This window comes from Megalobrama amblycephala, linkage group LG15, assembly GCF_018812025.1.
Source record: "Megalobrama amblycephala isolate DHTTF-2021 linkage group LG15, ASM1881202v1, whole genome shotgun sequence".
NCBI lineage: Eukaryota > Metazoa > Chordata > Actinopteri > Cypriniformes > Xenocyprididae > Megalobrama > Megalobrama amblycephala.
Window position 1 is genome coordinate 11,651,589 of NC_063058.1, and position 27,544 is coordinate 11,679,132.

The following is a 27,544-nucleotide window of genomic DNA, read 5'->3' on the forward strand; positions in this document are numbered from 1 at the left end:
AAGGCGGGACTTATTCTGCCATGTTGCACGTTGCATTTTCTCCCATTCAAAACAATAGAATCATTCAAATGTAGAATGTAGTACATCCAGATTACACTCATATTATATAGAACATATTATTTTAGCGCCCATGAAGTAATTACTTAAATAAGTACCTACTCAAGAGAGTAAGCAATTTCGGATGCAGCCATAGTGAACGAGGGAACCAAACAGGAAACAGGTGAACTTAATCATTAACTAATGAGTAACCAAGGAAACTAATTAAGGAAAGGAGAACGCTATTGAAAGGATCTACAAGAAACCTAAACACATGAACAAAAATGCAATGAAACTAAACAGAAACCTGACACATACAACTTGTGCGCTAAATTCCATGTATTCTAAGGAGCCGTTTATACAACGCCATTTTCAACTAAAAACTTATGCATTTTAGAAAAGTGCAAGTTTTTGAAAATGATACTTTATTGTCTCCGTGTAAACTACAAAAATGTGAATTTGTGAAAACTGTGATGTCATGCACATGCGTATTACGTGTTCAGTCTATAGGCTCATAGTGTTTCTTTACAAAGTGACATCGCCATCTACTGGCCTGGCATGAATAATACAAGCGTTTTAGTTGTTTTCGCGGATCCGTGTGAACACGTTGTTGTCTGTACACGAAAAACGGAAAGGAAAAACGTTTCTGTTTTTAGTACATTGCTGTTGTGTAAAAAATAAGCCAATCAGTAAAAAAATTACTCATTAAACACATAAAAACATGGCTGATGACATAGCTTTTTATCATTTTGAATCTTGACATTCCCAGTCCCCATTCATTTTCATTAAATAAAAATAGTAACCAGGATATTCTTCAAAAATTCACCTTTTGCGTTTCACAAAAGACATGCTGTCATTTCATATGGAACAACATGTGAGTGAGTAGATAATGACAGAATTATCCCCTTTTAAAAAGATATAACCCTTTTATTTGCACAAATTCAGGAGGACGAATGATTATGCATTGTGAAAATGGCTAATGTGTTTTACAGTTACCCTAAAAAAGCGCGGAAAGCCTCTGAGGAGTTAGTGAAGCACAGCAAAACGGTAGTGATATCAATTTACGTCATATAATAATTTCTGCTCCTGTGCCTTTAATATTGGCTTTCAAGGTGAATGAAAAAAAATGAATGGAGTGATTGAATGGAGATGAGAGGTGGAGAGCTGATATCGGCAAAAACGAGAGCAAGGAGACCGTCCATGAGATGAAGAGATGGAAAGAAGGAAAGATTGGAAGAGAGAGAGAGTCTCACTTGACCAGAGTTATGTGATGCATTTCACGGTGCTGCATTTCTCCTTTGCCCCCTCTCTCTCGCTCTCTCTCTTTCTCTCACTATGCAGTTTTCTGCAGCCTATGCACTAACAACTGATTCATGCTCTCCATGAGAGAGAGACCGGCGCTCGCCAACACAAATGACAGCAGGATTGGGCTCTCTGCCAAACAACGTGACTTCAAACACTCCAATTTTATTGCATGCACATGCATAAATCGAAATCAAAACGTCCATGCTTCAAACACAGCTTATTTGGCACAATATTATACATTTTCTTTTCATTATACAATCAATTACAGACTAATAAGATTAAAGTCCTGGCCCACATTTTCTGCTCCTCCTGATTAAATGATGTTTAAATAATAGCCTAATAATAATAATAATAAAAATGGTAGATTAGATTGGTTAGATAGAATGGAGACTAGATATTTCTCCTGGGAAAACATCCCCAGTTTTCATCCAGAGTTAATTACATATGTACATGCTCCTCTAGAGTTTCAGAAGATATCTCAAAGTCTCAACCTGTGCACAGATTTGTATGGAGTCCAAAAGGGGACAAAAAATATGAAATTATATTTCATATGTTTTAATTTGTTTACTCGTTTTAGTAAATCATGGCCATGTTGAACCAATTTGTTCCATCGTTTTTACTTAACTAAACAATGGATTATTACAACGTGGTCATGGTTTAGTAAATCAAGGGAACAAATGATTATATTGTGCACACGATTTACATAAAACAAGGGAACAAATTAATAAAACATGCTGACGTATGAGTAAGTCGTGGGAACAAATTGTTAATTCATGGCCACCATATACATATTTTTCCCCCCATATATCAAGTGAAGGGCTTTTACTGGGGGAACTGAAAAGCTTTCCAAACAACCGCAAAGTGAATGCAACGTTTCTCTGGGGAACACAAAAGTTTTGCAAAGAAAACACAAAGCATTGAAATGTAATTTACCCATCACCGAGAATTTGATTGACAAGCGATCTGACCAATCATGACGCTGAACATTTTGTCCAACAAATGAACCAGACAGGAGAGTGGAACTGAACTTAAAAAACGGTATGTATTGATGTCTTTCTGTAGTTGAAACAACATACACTGTAAAAAAAATCTCAGTAAAATTTACGGTAAAAAACCGGCAGCTGTGGTTGCCAAAACTTTACCGTAAAAAATACAGTAGCAACGTAAAAAAAAATCTGTTAAATTTACGGTAAAATAACGTATTTCATTAACTGATATAATGTAATTTACCAACCTAATGAAGTACTAATATCTGTTTTGTACCTTTATAATACACTGACAGTCACCAAACACAGTGGTGATGAGAGTCACATGATGAATCAAAGTTCATCACAAGCAGCTTTTCCACAAGCTGAGGAGGACAATACTAATATATAGAAGGTGCACACAGTGTCATTCACACACACACTAAACACCATCATGGTAACATGCATGAAATTTTAAAAATGCAATAAACATTAATTTAACAACATTAGATGTAACATAAAACCCTAATGTACAAAACTGATTAGAAAAAAATGAGAAAAACTAAGAAGAAACAGAGTTATTTCAACGAAAATATATCAAATGTGAAGTGTCACGCAGGGAATTGTGGGAATGTCAATTTACGGTTTTTCACTGTAAATTTTACAATGAATTGTTATTTTCCCCTTCAAAAACTGTGAATTTAACGGTATTTTACCGTAAAATTACATTAAATGTACCGTTAGATCTATTACAGTAATTCACCGTATATAGTACGGAAACTTTCTGTAAACCAATTGACAGTTTTTCACCGCAGCATTTTTACAGTCTTTTACTGTTAAAATCACGGTCATTTTTTACAGTGTACCTTCTAATGTTAATTCATGTTTATTACTAGTAGGATGGTATTTATTGTTTGAATTTCTTAAAAAATGACAAAGTTTGAAAGCTGAGACTTTGTTTCAAACCAAAAGTAACCTTCTCTGTCTTGTCTTTGTCCTCTTTTCTCCGCAATGTATTTTTCACTCTGTGAAAAGGTGTGGTGTGAGAGCCCTATGGCTTGTCGGACAAAGCAACAATAACTAAGGGGGGCAGGTCTTTGCGAAGGGTACATTTTTTTCCTCACAGTTTTACGAGTGAATGCAAAGTTTCTTGGGGGAGCACAAAAGTTCTGAGTGAAGCAAAGCAAATGCAAGAAAACACAAAAGCACTGAAATTTTTTCCCATCACCATGTCTCCATAGATTTGTCAACCCCACTGAACAAATCTTCATCTTAAAGATGGTTTGCTGGTCTTAACTGGTTATAGCTGGTCTTCAAACCTGGTATTTACCTAGGTAGCCAACTGGTCTCCCAGTCTGACCAGCTGAAAAGTGCTGACATACGATGTGCAGTAAGACCAGCTTAGACCAGCTAAGACCAGCAAATTATTTTTTGGCTGGTTTAAGATGTGTTTTTTTATTATTTAATTGGGAAATACTAAAATCAAAAGTCCGAGATCTCAATATGAACAACTATTTCTCATGAAATATTTCCAAGATTAAAGGGGATGCTATAAACCCAAAGTATATTTCACTTTTTGTGCGTACCTGAGGGTCAGCGTACAGTGCGCGTGACGCGAATTTCGTCATCAGAAGAGTACATGCGTAGTGTATGCGCACCACTGGATTTTTGTAACCGTGCTTTTACTGGGGGAACTGAAAAGCTTTCCAAACAACCGCAAAGTGAATGCAACGTTTCTCTGGGGAACACAAAAGTTTTGCAAAGAAAACACAAAGCATTGAAATGTAATTTACCCATCACCGAGAATTTGATTGACAAGCGATCTGACCAATCATGACGCTGAACATTTTGTCCAACAAATGAACCAGACAGGAGAGTGGAACTGAACTTAACTTTGTTATATTCTTTATAATGAATTGATTGAGGAATACCAAGAAGGTTGATGTCTAACTTTAAAAAATGAACGAGGAGGAGGTTAGTGAATGACGTCCCGGGTCACTAAAGACCCGAGGTTTGCATTTAAGGGTTAAAGAATACAAATATATTTACATGGGTTGTAACTCGTGGAGAGAGATTACACAAAACTGCGCATGTGTCGAACACCTGTGTACGCGTACAAGTCAAATGAAGTATACTTTGCAAGGCTGTGCGTTCGACTATGCACGTACATAAAAAAACGAAGTATACCCAGGGCTCAAGCAAGAGCACCCTCAGTTGATACTGTAACAATATATTGGTGAAACAGATTTGGCAAACGCTTCAGTGCTTATTTGCGCTCTGGAGAACGTCAAAGGTTTCTTTTTACAATGTGTTTTAGCAGAGGTGAACAATGTAGCCAATCACAGACGTAGCTGTTGATCTCTTGAACGCAATGGCCAATCAGAGGTGTTTAAGTTAGTCAGAATCCACTCACCCCTCACAACTCCAGAGTTTTTATTCAGTGCTGAGCTAAACAGGCTCACAAAATCTCTCATTAACAAACAAAGTGTAGACATGATGTAGGTAAGAGATTTATTGTGCATTGTTGGCAGCTTCATTGATTATAACAGAACTGACAAAGCAACAGCGTTTAGTGCCTGTTTAGTGCCCGTTGTAACTTACTAAGTTTGCGCATAACTCACCTCGCATCATGTGACCAATGTGAATGATTCCTCAAATGATGTGCTATTACTGTTTCAAACCAATCAGGTATAAGAATTTTGTCTGATGGATGACAAAATCATCGTAGACTGATCCAGTAAACAACCAAACCTTTGAAAACAACCAAGCAAAGCTCTAGCAACAACCTCAGACACCTTACCAACCGTATAGCAACAGCCTAGCAACACCTTAGCATTGTGGCAGCGAGTTTGTATTTATTAAGCCCCTACACTCTCTGCAGTGGGTGGCTTTTCTCTGTTCTGTCTTTCAGTAGATGGAGTGGCAGCAGTAGAGAGGTCTTCACTCAAGCGTTGCTGCGGCATCATCACTCACTGTGAGCCGGAACGTTACTCTCATCAGCTGCGGCTGGCATTCGGGCCCAGTCAGCAACTTTCCTCCGGCCTGTGTACGTGTGTGTGTGTGCGTGTGTGTGTGTGCTCTGTTAAGGGAGAAATATGTACAGTATTAAAGAGCAGGGACCAGGACGGTGGTACCCCCTTATTTCACTGAGATGTTCTGGAGAGGTGAGATATTTTCAGCACAGGCAGAGCAACAGCATTTTAAAGGGGTTTAATGAACCGGTCCACTAAAGCCGACAGCCTTTGTAGAGGAAGCTTTGTTGAAATGCACATTTGCTCAGTCACTTGGCACTGAACTAACCCGGCCTCTTTTAGCCTGTCAATCGCGTCTGTGCCTCTGTGATATCAGCATCCAGGCTGTGTTTGAGCTTCCTACCTAGACAGCATCTTTTTAGGCCCAGATTGTTTGAATTTAATGTTATTTCTAGGGGAGAAGGGGGGCTGAACGCAATTTGCAGAGACAAACAACTCATTCGTTTCGAATGAGAATTGTCAGATTGAGACTACATGAGTGACCAATGAGTGTCCAACAATGCAAATGAACAGTGACACAATTCAGCGACCAACCAATGGGAGTGCAGACAGTGGAGCTCATGTGAACCCTAAACCAGTTATTTTAGTATTATTTATATACAAAAAAAAAAAACTATTATTTTTACATATTAAATACCCAGTTGACTTCCGTTGTGTAAAAAAAATACATATTTCTTAACATATTTTCTTCAGTGTTCCACAAAAGAAAGTCATACAGGTAAGTAAATGATGACAAAATTTTATTTTATTTTTTTCCCCCAGCAGAACAAACAAATTTACACTGCAAAGGTGGCACAGAAGCGCCTCTGAACTGGCATTTAGTTGTCTTTTCACAAATGCTTTGTTAAAAATGGATAGACCCAGCAAATGGGCTATTTTGACCCGGCGGTTGGGCTAAATGTTTGACTCAACCTGCTGGGTAGTTTTATTTAACTTAACTATTGTTTAAAAATTACTGTATTGCATGCTTAAAATGAACCTAAAGTATGCTGGAAATTAACATTTATTAATATGTTTAACAAATGAACATTTATTAATAAGCTTAATGAATAATGATCAAACAATAGACATTAAATTGCTTATTAATAAATGTTCACCTTTTTATTATTATTATTATTGCCTCTAGTAATTATGAGTCTGATTTTTAATTTCCAACTTATTTTGGGTTCATTTTAAGCCAGCCATATAGTAATTTTTAAACAATAGTTGGGTTAAATAAAACTGCACACGCTGGGTCAAAACAACGCAATCGCTGTTTTCTTTTTTTTTTCTTCAATTTTTAACCTAAATTGTTTTTTTTTTAACCCAGCATTTTTAGAGTGTACACTGCAAAGGTGGAACAGAAGCGCCTCTGAACTGGCATTTAGTTGTCTTTTCACACACACTAAAAAAGCTGGGTTAAAAATAACCCAATTTGGGTTAAAAAAGGACAAACCCAGCGATTGGGCTGTTTTGACCCAGCGGTTGGGCTAAATGTTTGACCCAACCTGCTGGATAGTATTATTTAACTCAACTATTGTTTAAAAATTACTATATTGCTTGCCTAAAATGAACCCAAAATAGGTTGGAAATGAACATTTATTAATATGCTTAATAAATTACATTTAACAAACATTTAACTCAACCGCTGGATCAAAACAACCCAAACGCTGGGTTTGTCCATTCTTAACCCAAATTGGGTTGTTTTTAAGCCAGCATTTGCTGGATTTCACCAAGTACAACATGTTTCTGAATCAACATCTTTGTTGATCCTGGAACAACATTCCAATCAACCAATCAGATTTGAGGGACAAGTACAGTTTATGTCAAGTTTAGGCTTACACCCAGGTTTAGGTGCTTCTACATCAGTGTTATTCACCTATCATTTCCCTCTGATTTTAGCTTATGGCTAGGGTTAGGTTTAGCAGTAGGGATAGGTTTCAGACAAGAATGTTGTTCCAGGATCAACAAAATATGTTGACCCAGGAACGCATTTAACTTGACAAAATGCCTTTTCACAGATTGCTCAATGCTGCTCAAAGGTGGCATGAATGCATTTATACAGCAATATCAACAGTATACTTTGATACTAGGGGATCAGGTGGGTCAGAGCAGGCATAATTTAGTTTGGCTTTTATGTCTGAATTTTTAGCAGGCAGAGTTCAGCCTTAACTTGGTTGTGTAAAAATGCCTTTTTTGACTTGTTGACCTCCAGCGATTTAATTGCTGTTGGTGTGAATGTTTCTTTAGGCTTTATTTGTGAGCTTTATAAGCATTTGAATTTACATAATCTAATTTAGACACCATTTTGGGGCATCATTCAAGAGTTTGAACATTTGATTCAAATAATAAAAGTGTGTTTGATCCCCAGAAATAGGCAACCCACTATGTTTTCAAAAAGATCCCCAGTTTATGCAATGGACAAGCAAGCAAGTACATTGTAAAAAATAATAGCTGGTTTAACTTAAAAAATTAAGTTGCCTTTAAAAAAATATGAAGACATCAACGAATGCATAATGTTTAATCTGAATTAACTGATAGTGCAGCATTGCATGGTACCATTATGTAACTGTCAATTCTTAACTTTGCTCCCACACGTCTGTCACTACAAGTATGTTTCAAGTATAAACAAGCCTATTCAAACTGAATGGAGCAATTTATTATGAACTGAAAAAAAAAACATCTGACAACTGAGGATTTCCCTTCAGAAAAACATGTTCAACCATTAAGACATATTTTCATCCATAATTGCAAAGTGCGAGGGACTCAAACAAGTGGAATTCACTCACAGAAGTCCTACTCAGAGCTCATTAGAATAATAATCGTGTTAGAGTGCATTTCCTTGGAGGAGGCGAAGCAATTTGTGAGACATCCTGATGTACTTCAAATCCCAAGTGTTATATATGCAAACAGAAACCCACTCCGGGGTATCTCAGCGCAGGAATCAGATTCAGTGTTGCATTAAGTATGAGCCCATGAAGTATCTATGAGGCATTCAGACAGTCTACACAGTGTGAACATGACAGCCTCATGTAACATTCATGGTCGGAAATGTAATTTTCAAAAGAAGAGATTTTAGGTTAGAGATTTGTTGGATGAGAGTTGGGCAAAATACACAGCAATCAAGGAAAAGTTCACCCCCCAAAAAAGAGTAAACTCTTTCATCATTTAATCACCCTCATGTAGTACTAAACTTTTTATGTGTTTTTTTTCGCCATGAAACACAACGTAGGTGTTTTGCAAAACGTTTTCCATACAATGGAAGTGAATGGGAACTGGGGCTGGTGAGCTCCGAAAATGTCAAAAAAGTACCAAAAATATTGTAGTACATACAACTTTTGCATGATATTCCAAGTCTTCTGAAGCTATATAGCTTTTTGTTAGGAATAAACCTAAACGTAAGCCATTTCATGCTAAAAACGTACCCTTTCATTGCAAGATTTTCTGTGAATAACTGCTTAAATTTCAATCATTTTATGCACACAGTGCTATTGAATGGCTTCAGAAGACATGCAATATAATACAGGGACTGTACGGATTACTTTCATGGTTGTTTTTCAGCATTTTTGGATCTCAACAGCCCCAGTCCCGATCTACTTCCATTGTATGAAAAAGAACAGCCAGAACACTCTGCTAAAGAAAGGTTCAATGGAAGAAAATCTAAAAGAATTTTTACAAAAATTTAAAAAAGTCCCAATTATGGATTTTAGGGGGTGTAACGCGTCCCAAAACGTCACGGTACGGACGTCATGGTTTGGTGCGTACAGTCAGACGACAAATACAGTCTGTCAAAGGCGATCCAGACTACAATCCAGAAGGGGGCGCACGCGGTAATGCAACGCTGTTTGCTAACCGCAACAACAGGAAAAAGCACAGAAGAAGAACAGACTTGCCCTGCGTTCAATTCGGAAGGGCTCATCCATATGCCCTAATCCCTTCAAAGGGTTTACCCTCCGGAGTGAGAGCTTCGAAGGGATGAAGGGTGTAGGGGTCAAAAAACTATTTTTTGGAACACACTTCAGTGTCATCTTAAAGGATTAGTTCACTTTTAAATAAACTTTTCCTGATCATTTACTCACCCCCATGTCATCCAAGATGTTCATGTCTTTCTTTCTTCAGTCGAAAAGAAATTAAAGTTTTTGATGAAAACATTCCAGGATTTTTCTCCTTATAGTAGACTTCAATGGGCACCAAACAGTTGAAGGTCAAAATTAGTTTCACTGCAGCTTCAAATTGTTCTACACGATCCCAGATGAGAAATAAGGGTCTTATCTAGTGAAACCATCGCTCATTTTCTAAAAAAACCTGGTTTTAACTCAGAAATGCTCATCTCGAACTAGCTATCTTCTTCGTCTTTATTAGAATTCCGGCAGTGTAGACACTACTAAGTGTATTACTGCCCTCCACAGGTCAAAGTTTGAACTAATTTTTATATGCAATATGCTAGTATATAACAATTAGTTCAAACTTTAACCTGTGGAGGGCAGTAATACACTTAGTAGTGTCTACACTGCCGGAATTCTAATAAAGAAGAAGAAGATAGCTAGTTCGAGATGAGCATTTCTGGTTAAAACGTATATAATTTTCATTTTTTTCCAGAAAATGAGCGATGGTTTCACTAGATAAGACCCTTATTTCTCATCTGGGATTGTGTAGAACAATTTGAAGCTGCAGTGAAACTAATTTTGACCTTCAACTGTTTGGTGCCCATTGAAGTCTACTATATGGAAAAAATCCTGGAATGTTTTCATCAAAAAACCTTAATTTCTTTTCGACTGAAGAAAGAAAGACATGAACATCTTGGATGACATGGGGGTGAGTAAATTATCAGGAAAAGTTTATTTAAAAGTGAACTAATCCTTTAACGAGACAATCAAGGAGGCACCTTCGTCTTTTTCCCCCTGGTTTACTCTTTGTATTAATAAGCATTCATTTACTGTAGTAACATTATAAGCTACTGGTGGTCTTTTTTGCTTTAATTTTTTTTATTTATTTATTTTTTATTTGTATAGCGCTTTTCACGATACATATCATTTCAAAGCAGCTTTACAGAGAATGCATGTCAACATTACAATTTAAAGAATGCAGTTAGCAAATAATGTAATAATTTAGGCAATTAATTTACAATCACTGTTAGCAGTTTAACTTAACGTAGATGCAATGAGCTCCTGGAAAAATGAATTACATTAACAATAATTAGGATATAAATATAATGTATATTGTGTCTATGTATTTGAAACATTTGAATGGACTGATAAAGGGAGTTGTAAAGTATTTTTGTTGAAGTACAATGTCATTTTGACCATAATAATGTACCAAATTTAATTCATATAAATATTGCAGTAGTATACAAAAATACTATACATACATTTATAGGTAAAATCGAACTCCTAACCTCCTGTACCCATTCTGTGACGTCAAACAACTTCCCTGTGCAAAGGATCATGGGGACCCGAAGTGTCCATCAGTTGTACCCTTTGAAATCCTTCATTCGGAAGGGCGCTTTGAAGTGGCCAGTTTTGAGCACTTTGGTTTGGAACGACCCTTCAATATAGCGGCCATGATTGTGTTCACTCCGAAGTGCCCTTCGGAGGGCGATATATCCCGTTTGGAACGCACCGTATCTATGCATAGATATGTTTACATGTAATCTCTCAACCAGTGTTTCAACCGCAGAAAGACATCAATAAAACATCTCTCACGTAGCATCACATTTACCTCAGGCAAGTCATTTTAGTGTCCACAGCATGTTAGTTCACTAGACACAATTTGTTCAATAAACCACTGTTTAAAAAAGAAGAAAAAATAAGCAATTTTATGTTTCGTTTTCTTCCCCCTGCCATGCCGAACCGTGATTTCAATACTGAGGTACGTACCGAACCGTCATGTTTGCGTACCATTACACCCCTAATGGCTTTAGAACGACATGAAGGTGAGTAAATGATAACAATTTAAACTGTCCCTTTAAAAGATCTTCTCCCATCTCCATTGACTCTTGTAATGCGCTTATGAACACTTACTAATTAACTCCATCTGTGTGTTTGCTATTAATGTATGCAATAATTGTGAATAAGTGAACTTATACAATTGTGCATGTCATGTTCACTCTTGCAGAAATTCCCTAGAGCAGCAATGCAGACATACTGGTACATGTGCATTTTCATAAACAAACACGCACTCTCACACACACAGTGATGGAATCTCTTTTCAAATACATGCATACGTGTGCATCGAGCGCTGACACACAACATCTAGAGGCGCAATCTTACACACACATTCCCCACCCCCACCCCACCACACACGGAAGCATTACTGCAGTGGATGCAGTCTTTAACTCACGTTGGAGTCCAGCAGGTCGATGCTGTCCAGGCTCTTGCTGCGGTGGATTCGGCCCTTGATTCTGCGCAGGGATGGTTTGCCGTGGGCCGACCCCTCAGATTCATCCAGCAGAGAGATACTTTCTGGGGTGGGGACGAAGGCGTGGATCTTGGGATAGTAACTAAGAAAGTGACAGACAGTGTGTGTTAGACTGTGGTGTGGATTTAATCTCCATTAAAAAGATGAGTTTCGTTAGTGAAATGGAGTGAAAAGGGTTTAAAATGCTTACACTGCAGGCCCGTATTTGTCTTTGTCGTGCTTGGGGAAGACCCTGAGATTAAAGCACAAGAGAAAGAGAGAGAATATTAATTTTCAGCCAAAAATGACAATAAAAACAATGAAAAGAGACACATTTAAAGGGATAGTTCATCTAAAAATGGAAAATTCTGTCATTCTTCTGAGGAACACATAAAAAGATATTTTGAAGTAAGTTTCAGCTTTTGAAAAATGTTTTTGTCCTTTCATTATCATCTGTTGCGCAGAAAAAAATAAAGTCATGAAGGTTTGAAATGACATTAGGGTGAGTAAATGATGACAGAAATCTCATTTTTTGGGTGAACTGTATCATTTTCTCAATGTTAAATACTTTTCCAAACCATTATGTTTTTGTAGTTATGTTTGATGACAAACTTTCAGCATAGAAATTACACATTTCACCTTGAAATACATACATGCAGGATCATCAAATATAAGACATTTGCATAAAACTACATAAGCATAAAGACGTCCTATGCGACAATGTTTAAATATTCAATTGCTTGAGCTAAAAAGCATACAGTATGAAATGTCATGCTGCACCATACTTTCTGTACAAGTTTAGATGTGTTAAATATACAATTCTTAGGACAGTTTTGTTAACTCTAAGTAATATGCCATGTTTAGGTTGGATATAACAGTCTCTTTGCAGTACTAAGATTACTCAAAGACAGAAAAAGAGAGATATTAAAGACTAAAACTAAGGAAAAATAGTTGCAGAGGCTTTCATTTTGCCCACTGGGCTTTACTGTATTTCAATGCACAATAAGAAGATCTGAAGGAAACCAAAAATGCTGTTGGCTTTGTGGGTTTAAACATGAAACATTTAAGGGAGGCAAATTTGGTTACATTCTGCAGTACGTGTAATATAAAAATAAACACTTTACTGTCTGGGGATCCGTTTTTACTAAACAAATCAGTTTTGTTTAAACTCAACATGAAACGACATGTAATGTGACGTACTTCAAAGCAAAACAGGATATTCAATGAAACAAAAATGCTACTATGGCACATATCCTATTGTTCGCCCATATTAGACATATCGTACCTCTCGACCAGTGTTTCAACTGCAGAAAGACATCAATAAAACAGCTTGAGGATAATATCTCACATAGCATTACATTTACCTCAGGCAAGTCATTTAGTGTCCACAGCATGTTAGTTCAATAGAGAAATGAACTCTAAAGGTGTGACGTACTTCAAAGCAATGAACAAAAAATGCTATTATGGCACATAATATCCATATTAGACACAATTCACCAACATTTATTTACACACACACACAAAAAAAGCCTACATAAAGGCTAAGCTCAGATAATAATGTGTAATCATGTCCCAGTAACAATCAATACACCCACAGCACACAAAACTAACAGTCCAACAAACCCTACACTGTAAAAGGAATAATTGGTTTCACTTGAAAAAAAAGTAAGTTATCTGGTTGCCTTAAAATTTTGAGTTCATTGAAATTCAAAATTTGAGTTAATACAATGAAGGCGATTGGTTTAATCAACAGAAACTCAAAATATTATGTTATCTGAACCACATTAATTATCAAAGTTGATTTGACAAAAGAAAAAATGTTCTAATAACAAATCATGAAAATATTTTTTTACAGTGTACAGAAGCAAAATTCAGTGTTTAATGTCAATAATCCAAATATAATGATCGCCATGGTCAGAATAGTCATGATACCACCCACATTTTATATTTAAATCATTTTATTAATTCCTACTCATTAATAATTAGTGCCCCATCTGCTCTATCTAAATCCTAAAGTATCATCCATCCAGAGGATATATATATTATTCATGAAGTCTCATATGATCATGTCATTCAATGCAGTTATATTTCAAGACATGAAAGCACTGCACCAAACAAACCATATATATATATGTGTGTATATATATATATATATATATATATATATATATATATATATATATATATATATATATATATATATAGTGTGGTAAGTTTCTATATAGAACCTAAAAATCAGTTTATTTTCAGTTTACATTGTTCACCTTAAAATAAAAAAAGGAAAGACCTGACCTTGCAGAGGTTGGGGGGAGGTTATATAATACCCCTAGAGCACATGGTTTACAGTAGCTGTGGTTGTATGTAAGACAGTCCCTGTACAGTAGGAGAGGCAATTTGAATACCTCGTACCGTAGCTGTTCGCACCATGTTTGTGAGGAGGATTTGCTGGAAAACCCTGCAAAACGAAATTCAATACGGCAAATCTTCTGTTTCAGTGCGCTGGATGGGGCACCAGAAAAGGAGACCTCATTTCCATATTAAGTGGTAGATTAAGGAAGCCTCCTGGGCTGCTGATAGCTACTGGTTTCCAAGAATACCATAAAATGAGCAAGAATTAAAGAAGCATCTAAAACATTTGTAATTTAGAGTGTTAAACGAGAGCAGCAGAGAAGACTAATGAGAGGACAAAGACATTAATGTGACAATGAGGTTGATGTTGGCCTGAGGAAACCGAGTGAGGTCTCACCTTCAGTTAAAGGTGCCCTCGAATGAAAAATTGAATTTATCTTGGCATAGCATAGAAAATGACATACAGTGAGTCTCAAACTCCATTGTTTCCTCCTTCTTATATAAATCTCATTTGTTTAAAAGACCTCCGAAGAACAGGCGAATCTCAACATAACACAGACTGTTACGTAACAGTCGGGGTGAACGCCCCAATATTTGCATATGCCAGCCCATGTTCCCAACATTATAAAAGGCATTAGACAAGGGCAGCCAGTTAACGTCTGGATCTGCACAAGTGAATCATCAGACTAGGTAAGCAAGCAAGAACAATAGCAAAAAATGGCAGATGGAGCCATAATAACTGACATGATCCATGATTACATGATATTTTTAGTGATATTTGTAAATTGTCTTTCTAAATGTTTCGTTAGCATGTTGCTAATGTACTGTTAAATGTGGTTAAAGTTACCATCATTTCTTACTGTATTCACGGAGACAAGAGCCGTCGCTATTTTCATTATTAAACACTTGCAGTCTGTATAATTCAAAAACAACTTCATTCTTTATAAATCTCTCCAACAGTGTAGCATTAGCCGTTAGCCACGAAGAATTGCCTCAAACTCATGCAGAATCAATGTAAACAATATAACAGTATACAATACTCACATAATCCGACGCATGCATGCCGCATGCATGACGAACACTTTGTAAAGATCCATTTGAGGGTTATATTAGCTGTGTAAACTTTGTTTATGCACTGTTCAAAGCAAGCGCGATCTCCGTGGGCGTCGAGCAGGAGAATTAAAGGGCCAGTAGCCCTGAATCGGCTCATTTATAATGATGCCCCAAAATAGGCAGTTAAAAAAATTAATTAAAAAAAATCTATGGGGTATTTTGATCTGAAACTTCACAGACACATTCAGGGGACACCTTAGACTTATATTACATCTTTTTAAAAAAAGTTCTAGGGCACCTTTAACCTTTTTAAGTCAAATACATTTAAATCACCTGGGAACAAGTTCAAGGACAAAGTTTCTGGTATGTGCGCACATATACAGAGTATACCTTAAGACCAGAAACATACAATATTCAAGTACGCAAAGCTATCTGTTAGTACTTCCATCCATTGCAAATACGCGATTCAAATTCTGCCATTATGTTTTTCAGTTAATCTCCTGGGCTGTAAATGCTAATCATTCTTGAGCCACAAGCAATTGACATTTTGACAGTGCTAATTGGCTGAAAAACTTTCACAGAGCTACACTAGTGACTATCCTCTGAGCTGTGACATGAAACAACCAAAAATTTACCATCAGGGGCTAAAGCCTAAAGTATACTTTTTTAGGCATATGCTAGGTTCTGTGTTCCACAACGGTCGTCATCAGGAGGGTCTGTGGACATCTACGCACACTGTCCACGTGCTGCTCAATTTTTGTGTCTGTACAACGACACATGTGCGAGCGAATTGTACTTTGTGTTTTTGAGCTAAATTTATCAGTCCACAAGGTGGCAACACTAGCCCAGGCCAATGTTTCGCAATTGAAAAAGAAGCTACAACAACACCAAACTACTGGGGATGCAGCAACAATAGATGCTTGTGTTGATGAGTGCTTGTACGAGGGGAGATAAACGCAACTAGTTTAAGCGTGTACAAGACACATTTTTAACCGCTCATAACTTCTAGAGAGAAAGAGTACAAATATTGGACAAGCATGAAACTTTCTAGTGTACGTGTTGAGTACCATTCATGCACACTATCAAATGGAGTATCCTTTGAAAGGATATGTGTTTGGCTGAAGGCATACTCTAAAGCACAAAGTATACTTTAGCCGTTGGGTCCCCTCGCCAAAATTGGGTTTCCATTAGGACCCCATACGATCCCTTTGGTTCAAATTGCTTTTAATATGTACTCTCTTTAGCACATGATTACAATTCCTACAAAATCATGTTATGATAAATGCTGTTTCAACCAATGACCATTTATGTCTGTATTAGTTAGCTTATGTACTAGCATAGCATACAGATACCAATTAATTTGTATGCTTAGGATAATCATTAACTGACAGTTTGTGGAGACCCGATTTCAAGGGAGGACCTGATTTGTCATGACACTCTTCGTGTTGCGCGACGGTCCGCGTGACGTAATTTTCGTCATCAGGAGGGTCCGTGGACATCTGTGCACACTGTCCATGTGCTGCCCATTTTTTGTGTCCACACGGATGGCACGCGTACAACGACGCATGTGCGAGCGAATTGAGCTCTTGAAAAACAAAAGTCCACTAGACAGTGTCGAACACGTATTTCTAAGCTCACGGCCAAGGAGTATACTTTGAAAGACTCGTGCACTCAACTGTCTGCGAGATGGAGCGGAAAGTGGAAAATGAAGTATAGACCCTTTTAGTACCAACGAGGCAAAACAAAGGAAAACTGCAGGTGGCCAATACAAACCAGCACAGAGTCACGGATACATAGGAGCTTAAAATTGGATTTTTTCCAGTCATTGTTAAAAAATAAGCTAACAAAACTTGCTAGCTAGCATTAGTGAAGTGGTCTGGGGAATCGTTCTGCCTCCACCTAAGCTCCGCCCACAAAAAAACATCACAATGTGTACTAACTGATAGGGGGTCTATACCAAGGCTTAAGCCAGGGGTGTCAAACTCAGTTCCTGGAGGGCCACTGTCCTGCAGAGTGTAGTTCTAACTAGCTCCAAAACACCTGCCTGGAAGTTTTTAGTAATACTGAAGAGCTTGATTAGCTGGTTGATTAACTGCTTGAACTGTTAGGGTTGGAATTAAACTCTGTAGGATAGTATCCCTACAGGAACCCATGCGTGTCAAAACTGAAGTATACTTTGGGCTTAAGCCCCGGGTATACTTCTGCCATCTGCGTTCGTGCACCGTCCGCATCAGATAATTTTCGTCATGCGGAGGGCTCGCGGCCGGCCACACACCCCGTCCGCGTGCAGCCCGCATGCAACAGCGCATGCGCAAGCAGGACAGAAGAGTCCACTAGATGGCAATACACACACTACTGAGCACAATGTGCAGTCGTCAAAGAAGAGTGTGTAAAGAGCGATTCAAAAACAAGACGAGTAAACTCAGAAGCATGCCTTCTCCATCGTTTTTGATCCCTGTTCTCTTGGTGTATCTTCTGAACTATGTTGCAATGGTGGATGCACTATTTTTCTTCTCCGATCCTGCCCAGCAAATGTCCGGTTGATGACACGATGTCTGGTAAAAGTATAGAAAAAATTGTACTGCGCATGTGTCGAACTCGGTCATCGGCGCGAATCCATGGTTTAGTATACTTTGAAAGATGCGCGGAAAGTGAAGTATACCCGGGGTTTTAACCAGCCAAACCTTGAGCAGACTCCAATACTCAAGGGGGCGATAGAGTTATCTTTAAACCATGAAACCAAGAGTGTTATTGGTCAAGTAGCTAGCTATAGCTAACATGCGCAGCAAGATTTTCTTTAAGGCAGGAACACACCAATTCCGACAAACTAGTGGCGACGAAAGCAGACTGCGGGGTTGGCACACGTCGGCATCGTCTGGGTCCAAAGTTGGCCTGACACACCAAACCGACACTCGACAGCCGACGGCCAAGTAGCACGACCGTTCTGCGCCTGCACAAGATGAAATGCCTTTCCGTACCAGCAGGTGGCAGTAGCTGAACAGCCAATCAGAATGGCCCGACGGACCGACGAGCTCCGACGGCGATTCAACAAAAACTGGTGTGTTCCTGCCTTTACACTGTTAATCTACCATGATCGTAATTCATCTGAGAGAAGAAAACAACTCATGCTAACTTGCAGCAACACTAAGACTGCAAGCATTACTAGAAGTACTTGTTTTTATGTAAGTTTCAGACAAAAGTACATTTTTGAAATGACAATTTCGATTGAAAGTGATTAGTGTTATGCATTTATGATGCCAACACCAAATTCTGCATCCGAAAGCTGAAAAATGCTGCCTCCGCTGGCAGCATATGGAGGCAACTAGGCACATCTGAATCCAAGGCTTGTCACATCCTGTTTAGTTCCTTCATCTGATCGATTTTTGAAAGCAGATGTATTCTATGCTGCCTATGATATCCCACAATCCTGTATACGTTCGCTTCTGTGACAGTTTGGTTAAAAAATAAAAATGGTACCCACTTAATCATTGCCTGATAGAGCAGCTGCCTAAGCTTTCATTTGTAGCCTTATACTAATACTCTATACTAATTTTGATGTCCAAATAAGATGCTTAGCGCTTTTACAGACACAAACAAAAGCCAACAAAAAAGTCTATAATCAACTTGGCTAGTTTTTGCTGTCCCCCAACCTCTTCCTGTGTGCCTCATAAAGCTATCAGGCACAATTAGATATAGAAGCAAAGATACTGCTTGGTCAGCAAGTCGATATCTACGTTAGCATTGGGCCTCAAGTCAGTAGAACAGTTTAGACACAAATAGGCAATGCTGACCACTACGAATGACATCAAAATGATCTTTGCTGCCTTTATCACAAACGTTAATATGATTTTCTCTTCAGCCAGCACAGTATGGCCCAAGGGCACCGCAGCGAGAGCCAGGAACAAATGCAGTCGTGTGTGTCCTGCCGAGACTACTATACAGGGTTTTCTATTAGCATGGTCTTGGTTTACAACCGTCAACCGTTAATGAAGGAAATAATCACTCTGGATGAGGATGAAAGTGGAAGGCGAAGACGTTTATTTGGCTTGATGGAGGAGAGGTACTTACAGAGGTTTCAATCAGTTCTTTACTTTTCTATAGGAAAGGAGGGGCAAATATTGTGCGGGGAAACCCAGAGATTAGCATGAAACGTGATCGAGATGCTTCTTGTGAACTCTGTGGCTTCCCGTCAGTCAAATGCGCACTTGGCTCACGTTTAAAAGAGTGTGTAAATGCTAAAAAGCACGTGTAAAAAGGCCTCGGGGTGGGCAACTGCCGCCTGTTTCATTACGCCAGGTTAAAGCTAAGCTCTGGAATAGTTTGTGCAACTGCGGGGGAAGAAGACCATCTGCTGTGTTTCCAGGACTCAGAACAGACATCATTCTCTGAACTTCTCTTTTCCCGCTCATTACGGGCGATACTGAGGGTTAAGAAATGTCATTTCCATTAATTCTCTGGTAATGAACACTAAGGGTGGTCAGAAATGAACAGCACTGTCTTTATGACTGTAGAGGCATCCGACATTTTCTTTGATCAAAGACAAATTAGACGTGGTTTATGATAGTCACGTCCCACAGTGTCAACTGATCAAGTTACTAGATATTTATGGAGTCATGTTTCATATTTGAGTCAATCTTTTGATATCATATACAGCAAAAACTGAAGCATGTTGCCTGTCCATTATCATCCACAAGGGCCCTTTATAGCAATCTTCACTTGCCTCATGAGAACTCATCTCTACTATGTTTCTCCTATTACCTCTTTTCCTGGATTGATCCTGAAGTCTTCTGGGTGAAAGTGGACAGATTTTTAACCACAGGCAGGGAGGCTCACCTAGAAACAAATTGAATGTAGCAACTCTCAAAGACGAGAAATTCTTAAGCATTCTCTGGTCAGAGTCTCTAGTATTGTGAATGCTCTTTCATACTAAGTATGCAAAATGTGAGATCCACAATTTTTCAATTAATGACTGTTAAGAACATATCTGGGTAACATTTCACCCCAAAATCAAAAGGAATTCAATTTTGCTTAATGTACATGAAGACTATTTTTAGTACCATTTTGATGTTGTTACAGGTGATCATGGATGTCTCCGAAATCACCCCCTATACCGTTAAATAGGGCACTATTTGAGGGAACTTCCATTTGTAGTGGTGTCCGAAACCATAGTGTATGTTATCGAGTGTACTCATTCAATCCCATAATGCACCGCAATAACTCAACAGCTAGAGAATTCCCATAATGCACTGAGGGTCGCACCCAATGAATTCTCATGTCTCGCCAGAAGATGGCACCCAAAGCTGAATCATTCATCTATCCATTTTCCAAACTGCTGGTCCAATATGGGTACAGTGTAATATAATACAGGTATAAATTAATTTGTAATTGATTATTAAATTGTTTAATTAAGGTTTATATATGCTAGTTTCCAGGGAAGAGTTTAAAACAAATCTTTTCCTTATTACTGGGGCTGCTAGTTCGCTAAGTTGCAAATGATTATTAAACAACAAACTATGCAAAAGCGGCAGCCCTTCTGCCGCACTAGGTGTCCGAATTCACTTGTTTTCATTCACTCCTTCAAATGGACTATATTAATGGACTAATGTAGGGAATAGTGAATGAGGGTATACAGTAGGGGGCGATTTCGATCACAGCCCATGTTTTATGTATGTTTTTGGTTGGTTTTAGTTCTTTTTCCTGGGGCCAGTTGTTCAAAAAGTTTAATCTGGATCAGAATGATCTGGATTTGGAAATCCCATATTTTGCTGTCCAGGATCAGGTAATCCATTTTACTTTTGTACTGGTTCTTCAGAGCAAAATTAGATTGGATCACCCTGATTCAGATACACACATTTTCACATTGCCAAATCTGGATTACTAGTGCTCTACGGAGCCCCTAAAGGGACATGTTGATAGAAAGAATATGAGACGTTTTTGAATTAAATATAATATTGTTGTTTGATATTTACAGCTGTTTGGGGAATATTTTATGGCACCAAAATCTCTTATTTTACTTTATAGTAGGCTACCGAAAGGCTAAATATGTAGCTTAATGTCTACTTCTAATTTATTACTTTAATAGTTAAACTAATCAAGAGCAAAATAAAAAATGTCTGCATGTATATTACATGATAAAAATGTTGTATTTTTTGACCAGTTTTAAAGTTTTATTACATTTTTGTTCCTGAAATCCACCCTTCTGATGGGATCAGTATAATCCAGATTTTTTAGATCAAGAATATACAATCTTACTAAAAAGTTTTGAACAACACAACCTGATGATTTTGTCCAGATCAAAACCAAGATTGGATTTCAGAATCCTTTTTTCCTTTTGAACAACCCATTTTCAAGCCAATCCGATCCAATTCAAAATCCGATCGCATTACTTTTGAACATCTGGCCCCTGGGTTTGAGTTCATTTGTATGTTTTTTCATTGATGTGATTATGATTTGCACCTGTTGTTCATTTTGTTGATTAGTTTGCTTTGGTATTTAAGCCCTGTGTTTTGTTCAGTTCCCAGTGCTTTCATCCTGTTGTTCTGTTCATGGTTTTCTAGTCTGAGTATTTTGTTTTGAGTTCGAGTTTAATAAATGTGCTGCGATTAGATCCTGCCGTTTTTCCATCTTTGTTGTAACTAACGCTGACAGATGTATTACATTGTGACATTATTTTTAGGTAAATTGAGGTAAATTTCCCTCTGTAGTTCTCATTATCTTAAGGCAAAAAAAAAAAAATCTCATTCCCGTTACCGTAATGCGAAAAACAACCACCATAAAACAAATATATGTAATTTAAATGCCTTAGATATCAGATTTTAAAAAGCATATTGTATTACAGTATTTAAGCAATAAGGTAAAAGTTACTGTTTAACAGTATGAGAATCCTTTATAGTAAAGATATCCACAATTCTCCCAGCAACTAATCACTGTCGAGCTGTTAAGAACATGTCTGGGTCACATTTTATGCCGAAATCAAAAGAAAAAACAAGGATTTGAAGACATTCACACTTATTTCACAAAAACAGAAATGAAGCTTCAGTACCATTAAAATGCTTGCATTGCATTATGATTCCTTCTCATGATCGTAATTAACAATGAGATTTGGAAGAAAAAAATCTTTTTATATGGGGTTAAATGTGACCTGGAAATTATCTAGACTTAAATATTTTATATCAATTTGTTTAATTTACCGTGATGCCACTTTTGTTTACATGTGACACAAATCCCACCACAGCTGTGAGGTGAGAACATTACTGTAAACAGGAGTGATGTCATGTTTCAAAATCCATGAATAATTAACCGTTACTCAAACAAGCTGAGTACCAACATCCAAACATCTCAAGGACGTCTCTCAGGGTTTAAGGTGCCTAATCATCATTCTGGATTTATGTGGATTTGACAAGTTTTATAGTTATATGGAGCTGGTTGTGTTAAGTACCTAATCTCGATAGTAAATTACATTCACTTGCTTGGTTGATTTGTCGCTCTGATGTAGCACACATGGCTCCTCGTAATGGCTTCGGTTCTCCTTTAAGTGTCAACTATTGCGGTATACTGCTGACATGAAGCAAAACAAGCTGACCTCAATTTAAGGGGAAAATCGTACAAAATAAACCTAACGGAGTGAGCAGGCTGCTACAAGAGCCAGGGGTACGTTTAATGACAATGAAAACGAGATGAAAAATCTGGGTACTCACAACTAGATCCTAATTAGTTACAAATGAATTACCCAGCATGCAACACTCAAATTAGCAACCTTTACTGACCCCAAGGGGCACAAAATGCCTACGGCTGTTGAATCATTACAGGCCGACCATCTGCAAACAGAAATTTACTTATAAAAGCACTTTAAGGACAACATTTGACATTTTTAGATCTTTTTTCATAGCAATTAAACAAAGACCTAAGGTTTGTTATGCTAATTATGTGTTTTACTTTACATGAACATTAAAGGATTAGTTCACTTCAGAATTAAAATTTCCTGATAATTTACTCACCCCCATGTCACCCAAGATGTTCATCTCTGTCTTTCTTCAGTCGAAAAGAAATTAAGGTATTTAAGGAAAATATTCCTGGATTTTTCTCCATATAGTGGACTTCAACAGCTACCAATGGGTTGAAGGTCCAAATTACAGTTTCAGTGCAGCTTCAAAGGGCTTTACACAATCCCAGATGAGGAATAAGGGTCTTATCTAGCGAAACGATCGGTCATTTTATAAAAAATATAAAAATGTATATACTTTTTAACCAAAAATGCTCATCTTACACTGCTCATCTTATGACATAGCGATAGGGCGAAAAACTCTCATTTTCTCCTCCAGCTTCAAAATCATCCAACATCGATGTTTTACCTTGTTTGTAAAGGGTGTTTGACTTAGTCTTTGCACATTTGCTTTGTAAACACTTGCTCTTTACTTCCACCTACATCACACGTGACCTTTCCAACGTGATTACGTAATGCGTGGTGCATCGTAGAGCAGTGCGACGAGCATTTGTGGTTAAAAAGTATGTAATTTTTTATTTTTGAAAATGACCAATGGTTGCGCTAGATAAGACCCTTATTCTTCGTCTGGGATCTTGTAGAGCCCTTTGAAGCAGCAATGAAACTGCAATTTGGACCTTCAACCCATTGGTAGCTGTTGAAGTCCACTATATGGAGAAAAATCCAGGAATTTTTTTCTTCAAAAACCTTACTTTCTTTTCGACTGAAGAAAGAAAAACAAACATGTTGGATGACATGGGGGTGAGTAAGTTATCAGGAAATTTTAATTCTGAAGTGAACTAATCCTTTAAAACATTTTGGATCTCTCACTATATTCTCTTTGATTTTTTAAGTGTGTAATTTCAGTGGCCTTAGATAATCTTTTCGCCTCATTAACCTCATACAAGCTTAAAAATAAAGGTTCAAAAAAGGTTTTTTTCACAATTATGTCCTAGAAAAACCATTTTGGTTCCCCAAATCATTTTTCAGTAAACAGTTCTTTAAAGAACCCCTTTTTAGTGTGAATGTCTGTAAAGAACATTTTAATAATCTAAAGAACCTTTTTTCCACTATAAAGAGCCATCTGTGCAATGGAAAGGTTCCCTGGATATCAAAAGTCTTTCATGGAACCATAAATGCCAATAAAGAGCCTTTATTTTTATTTCTAAGTAGCAGCTGAGTAATTCCGCTATACAATGCAAGGCCTACAGACCTGCTGAGCCCAGAGAACACAATGAAAAACACCCAGTCTAACGACAAACCAACATTCCTCAACTTAAAATGAGATATATCATGAGCCTGACCACAATACGCTCCAATTTCCTGTTTATTTCAAGACTGCAAAGTAATAAAAAGGGAGTATGAGGATGAGATGATGTCAAAAGGTTATGACGTTGTGGAATATGGTAATCATGTTAATGAAATCTGAATACATCCAGCTATGACACACGGAAAATTAAAATCATTGTGGTCCAAAGATGTACAATGAAACAGGTTTGAGGTAAATGAAAATCTCCAGTCAATAATCAAGGTCTGAAACCTATGGAGAGAAAACAAGCATCGGCGTACGTTGGTTGTTTGTATGTTGACCTTGTGAAAGCCGAAAAACCTACTGACCCGACGTGAGTGTAGAGGTGACATTCACGCTCATCTCGCATGAAAATGGAGATAGCGACCAATACAAGTTAATTAACGACTGTGTCGTCTATTCAACTCAAAGTGTAATCCTGTAGGCATTACAGAAGCACACTGAGAAGAAGTGCTGGAGAAGAATGGAAATGAATGAGAAACTTACCAAATAAAGAAAAACACACACAGTGACAATGACAGAAAACACACACAAATCAATGCAAAGACACACACACGACCATGCCTTAACTTTTTATTTAATTTTAAAGTGCACATAGTAGACATACGCATATGAATTATGTGACATGCTTGGGTTTGTAGTAGAGTGAATCATGAATGAAATGACACACGAGTGAAAAGGATAACAGTATAGCTTTATGAACACACAAACTTTGCTCACGCAGCCTGCGGTCGGTCAACAAGATTTAAATATTCAAATGTGACATTTACATGGTTATAAAGTAAATGGTCACGACAGTCTTTCTTCCCAGCAAGCTGCAGAGCCGAATAGCCCCTCACACATCCATATGTATATATACTCACCACATATGTTTTCTGGGAGGCAGGCTACGCTCTCTGTTGATGGCAGTCACCCCTAGAGCCAGCTGCATTACAGTAATGTATTTCTGGTAATTCACCATGGTACTGTTCACCGCTTTTTTGAAACACAAAAATCCGCACCAGAAGCGCAGGTACTACTAATAATAACAATTTATTCTCTCCTCCTTCTCCTCCTACTCCCTGGCATCGGCTTCAACTGCGTCTTCCTTGTTGAACATCACAGCGCCATTTCCAGCAGCAGCAGTAGCAGCACTGACAGGGAAAACACTCCCCGCGAGGGAGCACGCCGCTGCCACCCATCACTACAATGACAGTCTGCTCGTATTACCTCTAAGAACGGAAAGCGCGCCAATCCATTCGTTATTAGTCACGAGATGGGCATTCTTTTCCCGCCACTCGCGCGTGCTGCCACTTTGCTTAGAACGCGCGCTCTCTCTCTCTCCTGTCTCTCTCTCTCTCTCTCGCTGCAGCGTCCACGCGTCCGTGCGTGAGGTAGCTAGAGGAGTCTGTGTAGAGGTGTGTGTGTGTGTGTGTGTGTGTGTGTGTGTGGAGTTTGGACTGGAGGGGGTGACTTAAAGGGACAGCTCACACAAAAATTTAAATCCTGTCATCAATAGCTATGTTTCATTCACTTATTTCTATGCATATTTTTTTGAATATCGCATAAAAACGCTAGATGTAAATGCCAAGAAGTGTGTAAAATCCAAAAATTAGTATAAGAAACTTATTTACGGTGACCGGAAAGGGTCACTTATGGTTCTTACACTATCCAATTTTTGATAATACCAGGTTGCTATGCAGTTTTGTTGGATGTCATTCCCTCAACAATATGATCTTGCAGCAAATCACGAGTTAAAGGGTTAGTTCACCCAAAAATGAAAATAATGTCATTTATTACTCACCCTCATGCCGTTCCACACCTGTAAAACCTTCGTTAATCTTCGGAACACAAATTAAGATATTTTTGTTGAAATCCGATGGCTCTGTGAGGCCTGTATAGCCAGCAATGACATTTCCTCTCTCAAGATCTATTAATGTACTAAAAACATATTTAAATCGGTTCATGTGAGTACAGTGGTTCAATATTAATATTATAAAGTGACGAGAATATTTTTGGAACGCTAAAAAACAAAACAAAATAACGATTTATATAGTGATGGCCGATTTCAAAACACTGCTTCAGGAAGCTTCGGAGCATAAATGAATGAGCGTGTCGAATCAGCGGTTTGGAGCTCCAAAGTCACATGATTTCAGCAGTTTGGCAGTTTGACACGCGATCCAAATCATGATTCGATACACTGATTCATTATGCTCCGATGCTTCCTGAAGCAGTGTTTTGAAATCGGCCATCACTAAATAAGTCGTTATTTTGTTTTTTTTTGGCGCACCAAAAATATTCTCGTTGCTTTATAATATTAATATTGAACCACTGTACTCACATAAACTGATTTAAATATGTTTTTAGTACCTTTATGGATCTTGAGAGAGGAAATGTCATTGCTGGCTACGAAGGCCTCATGGAGCCATCGGATTTCAACTAAAATATCTTAATTTGCATTCTGAAGAATAACGAAGGTCTTACAGGTGTGGAACGGCATGAGGGTGAGTAATAAATGACAGAATTTTCATTTTTGGGTGAACTAACCCTTTAATATTTCATGGCCTCAATGTCAAACTGAACATGGCCCTTCCCAGTCACTGTACTTCTGCGCTCAGCTGAGGCGGATATATTTTTTTATTTGATAAAAAGAAATTTTGATGGAAACCCATATACCAATACCGAATAAATCACTCAATGTGCAACAAAAAATTCACGTGACTTTGCCTCAACAGATCATGTGATCACAAAAATTGCAGAAAGTGAGAGGTATGTTTGGATGGACGACGAGGTCCGAACATTTTAAACATAATTTATGGAAAACATCAATGAAACGCGCAGATTTTCCAATAAGAGCGAGTAGTTAGGTATAATTACCACCCAGAATGATAACATGACATTTTTTATGTTTCATACAGTGCTATATAAATGTTTTATGCAATATTGCAATGCGCATAAGTTAAATTCGTAACTTTGGAAGGAAACATTTACTCACCCTCATGTTGTTTTACAAACAAACCTAAGACTTTCGTTTTTCTGTGAAGGAGAAGTTTTGAATAATGTGCTAGTCACTCTTCCATACAAGAACAATGAATGGGGAGTTGTGTTTTTAAGCTTCAAAAACAATGCAAAAATTGCTATAAAAGTAGTCCATATGACT

At 37.8% G+C, this 27,544-nt stretch overlaps 1 protein-coding gene across 7 annotated transcripts in view; it reads right to left on the bottom strand.

Moving 5' to 3' along the window:
• Positions 1-27,544, bottom strand: part of tjp1b (tight junction protein 1b) — a 172,454-nt gene that overhangs the window by 119,408 nt on the left and 25,502 nt on the right. For 5 of the 7 annotated variants that reach the window (XM_048159236.1, XM_048159235.1, XM_048159232.1 and 2 more), the window contains exons 1-3: positions 25,269-25,767; positions 11,925-11,966; positions 11,657-11,816 (exon numbers count right to left, since the gene is read on the bottom strand). In XM_048159236.1, the coding sequence (XP_048015193.1) occupies positions 11,657-11,816; positions 11,925-11,966; positions 25,269-25,366 (300 nt within the window). In that variant the 5' untranslated portion in view covers positions 25,367-25,767. Of the gene's footprint in view, positions 1-11,656; positions 11,817-11,924; positions 11,967-25,268; positions 25,768-27,544 lie in introns of those variants that run through there. The other 2 variants (XM_048159234.1, XM_048159233.1) reach the window with 1 other exon arrangement.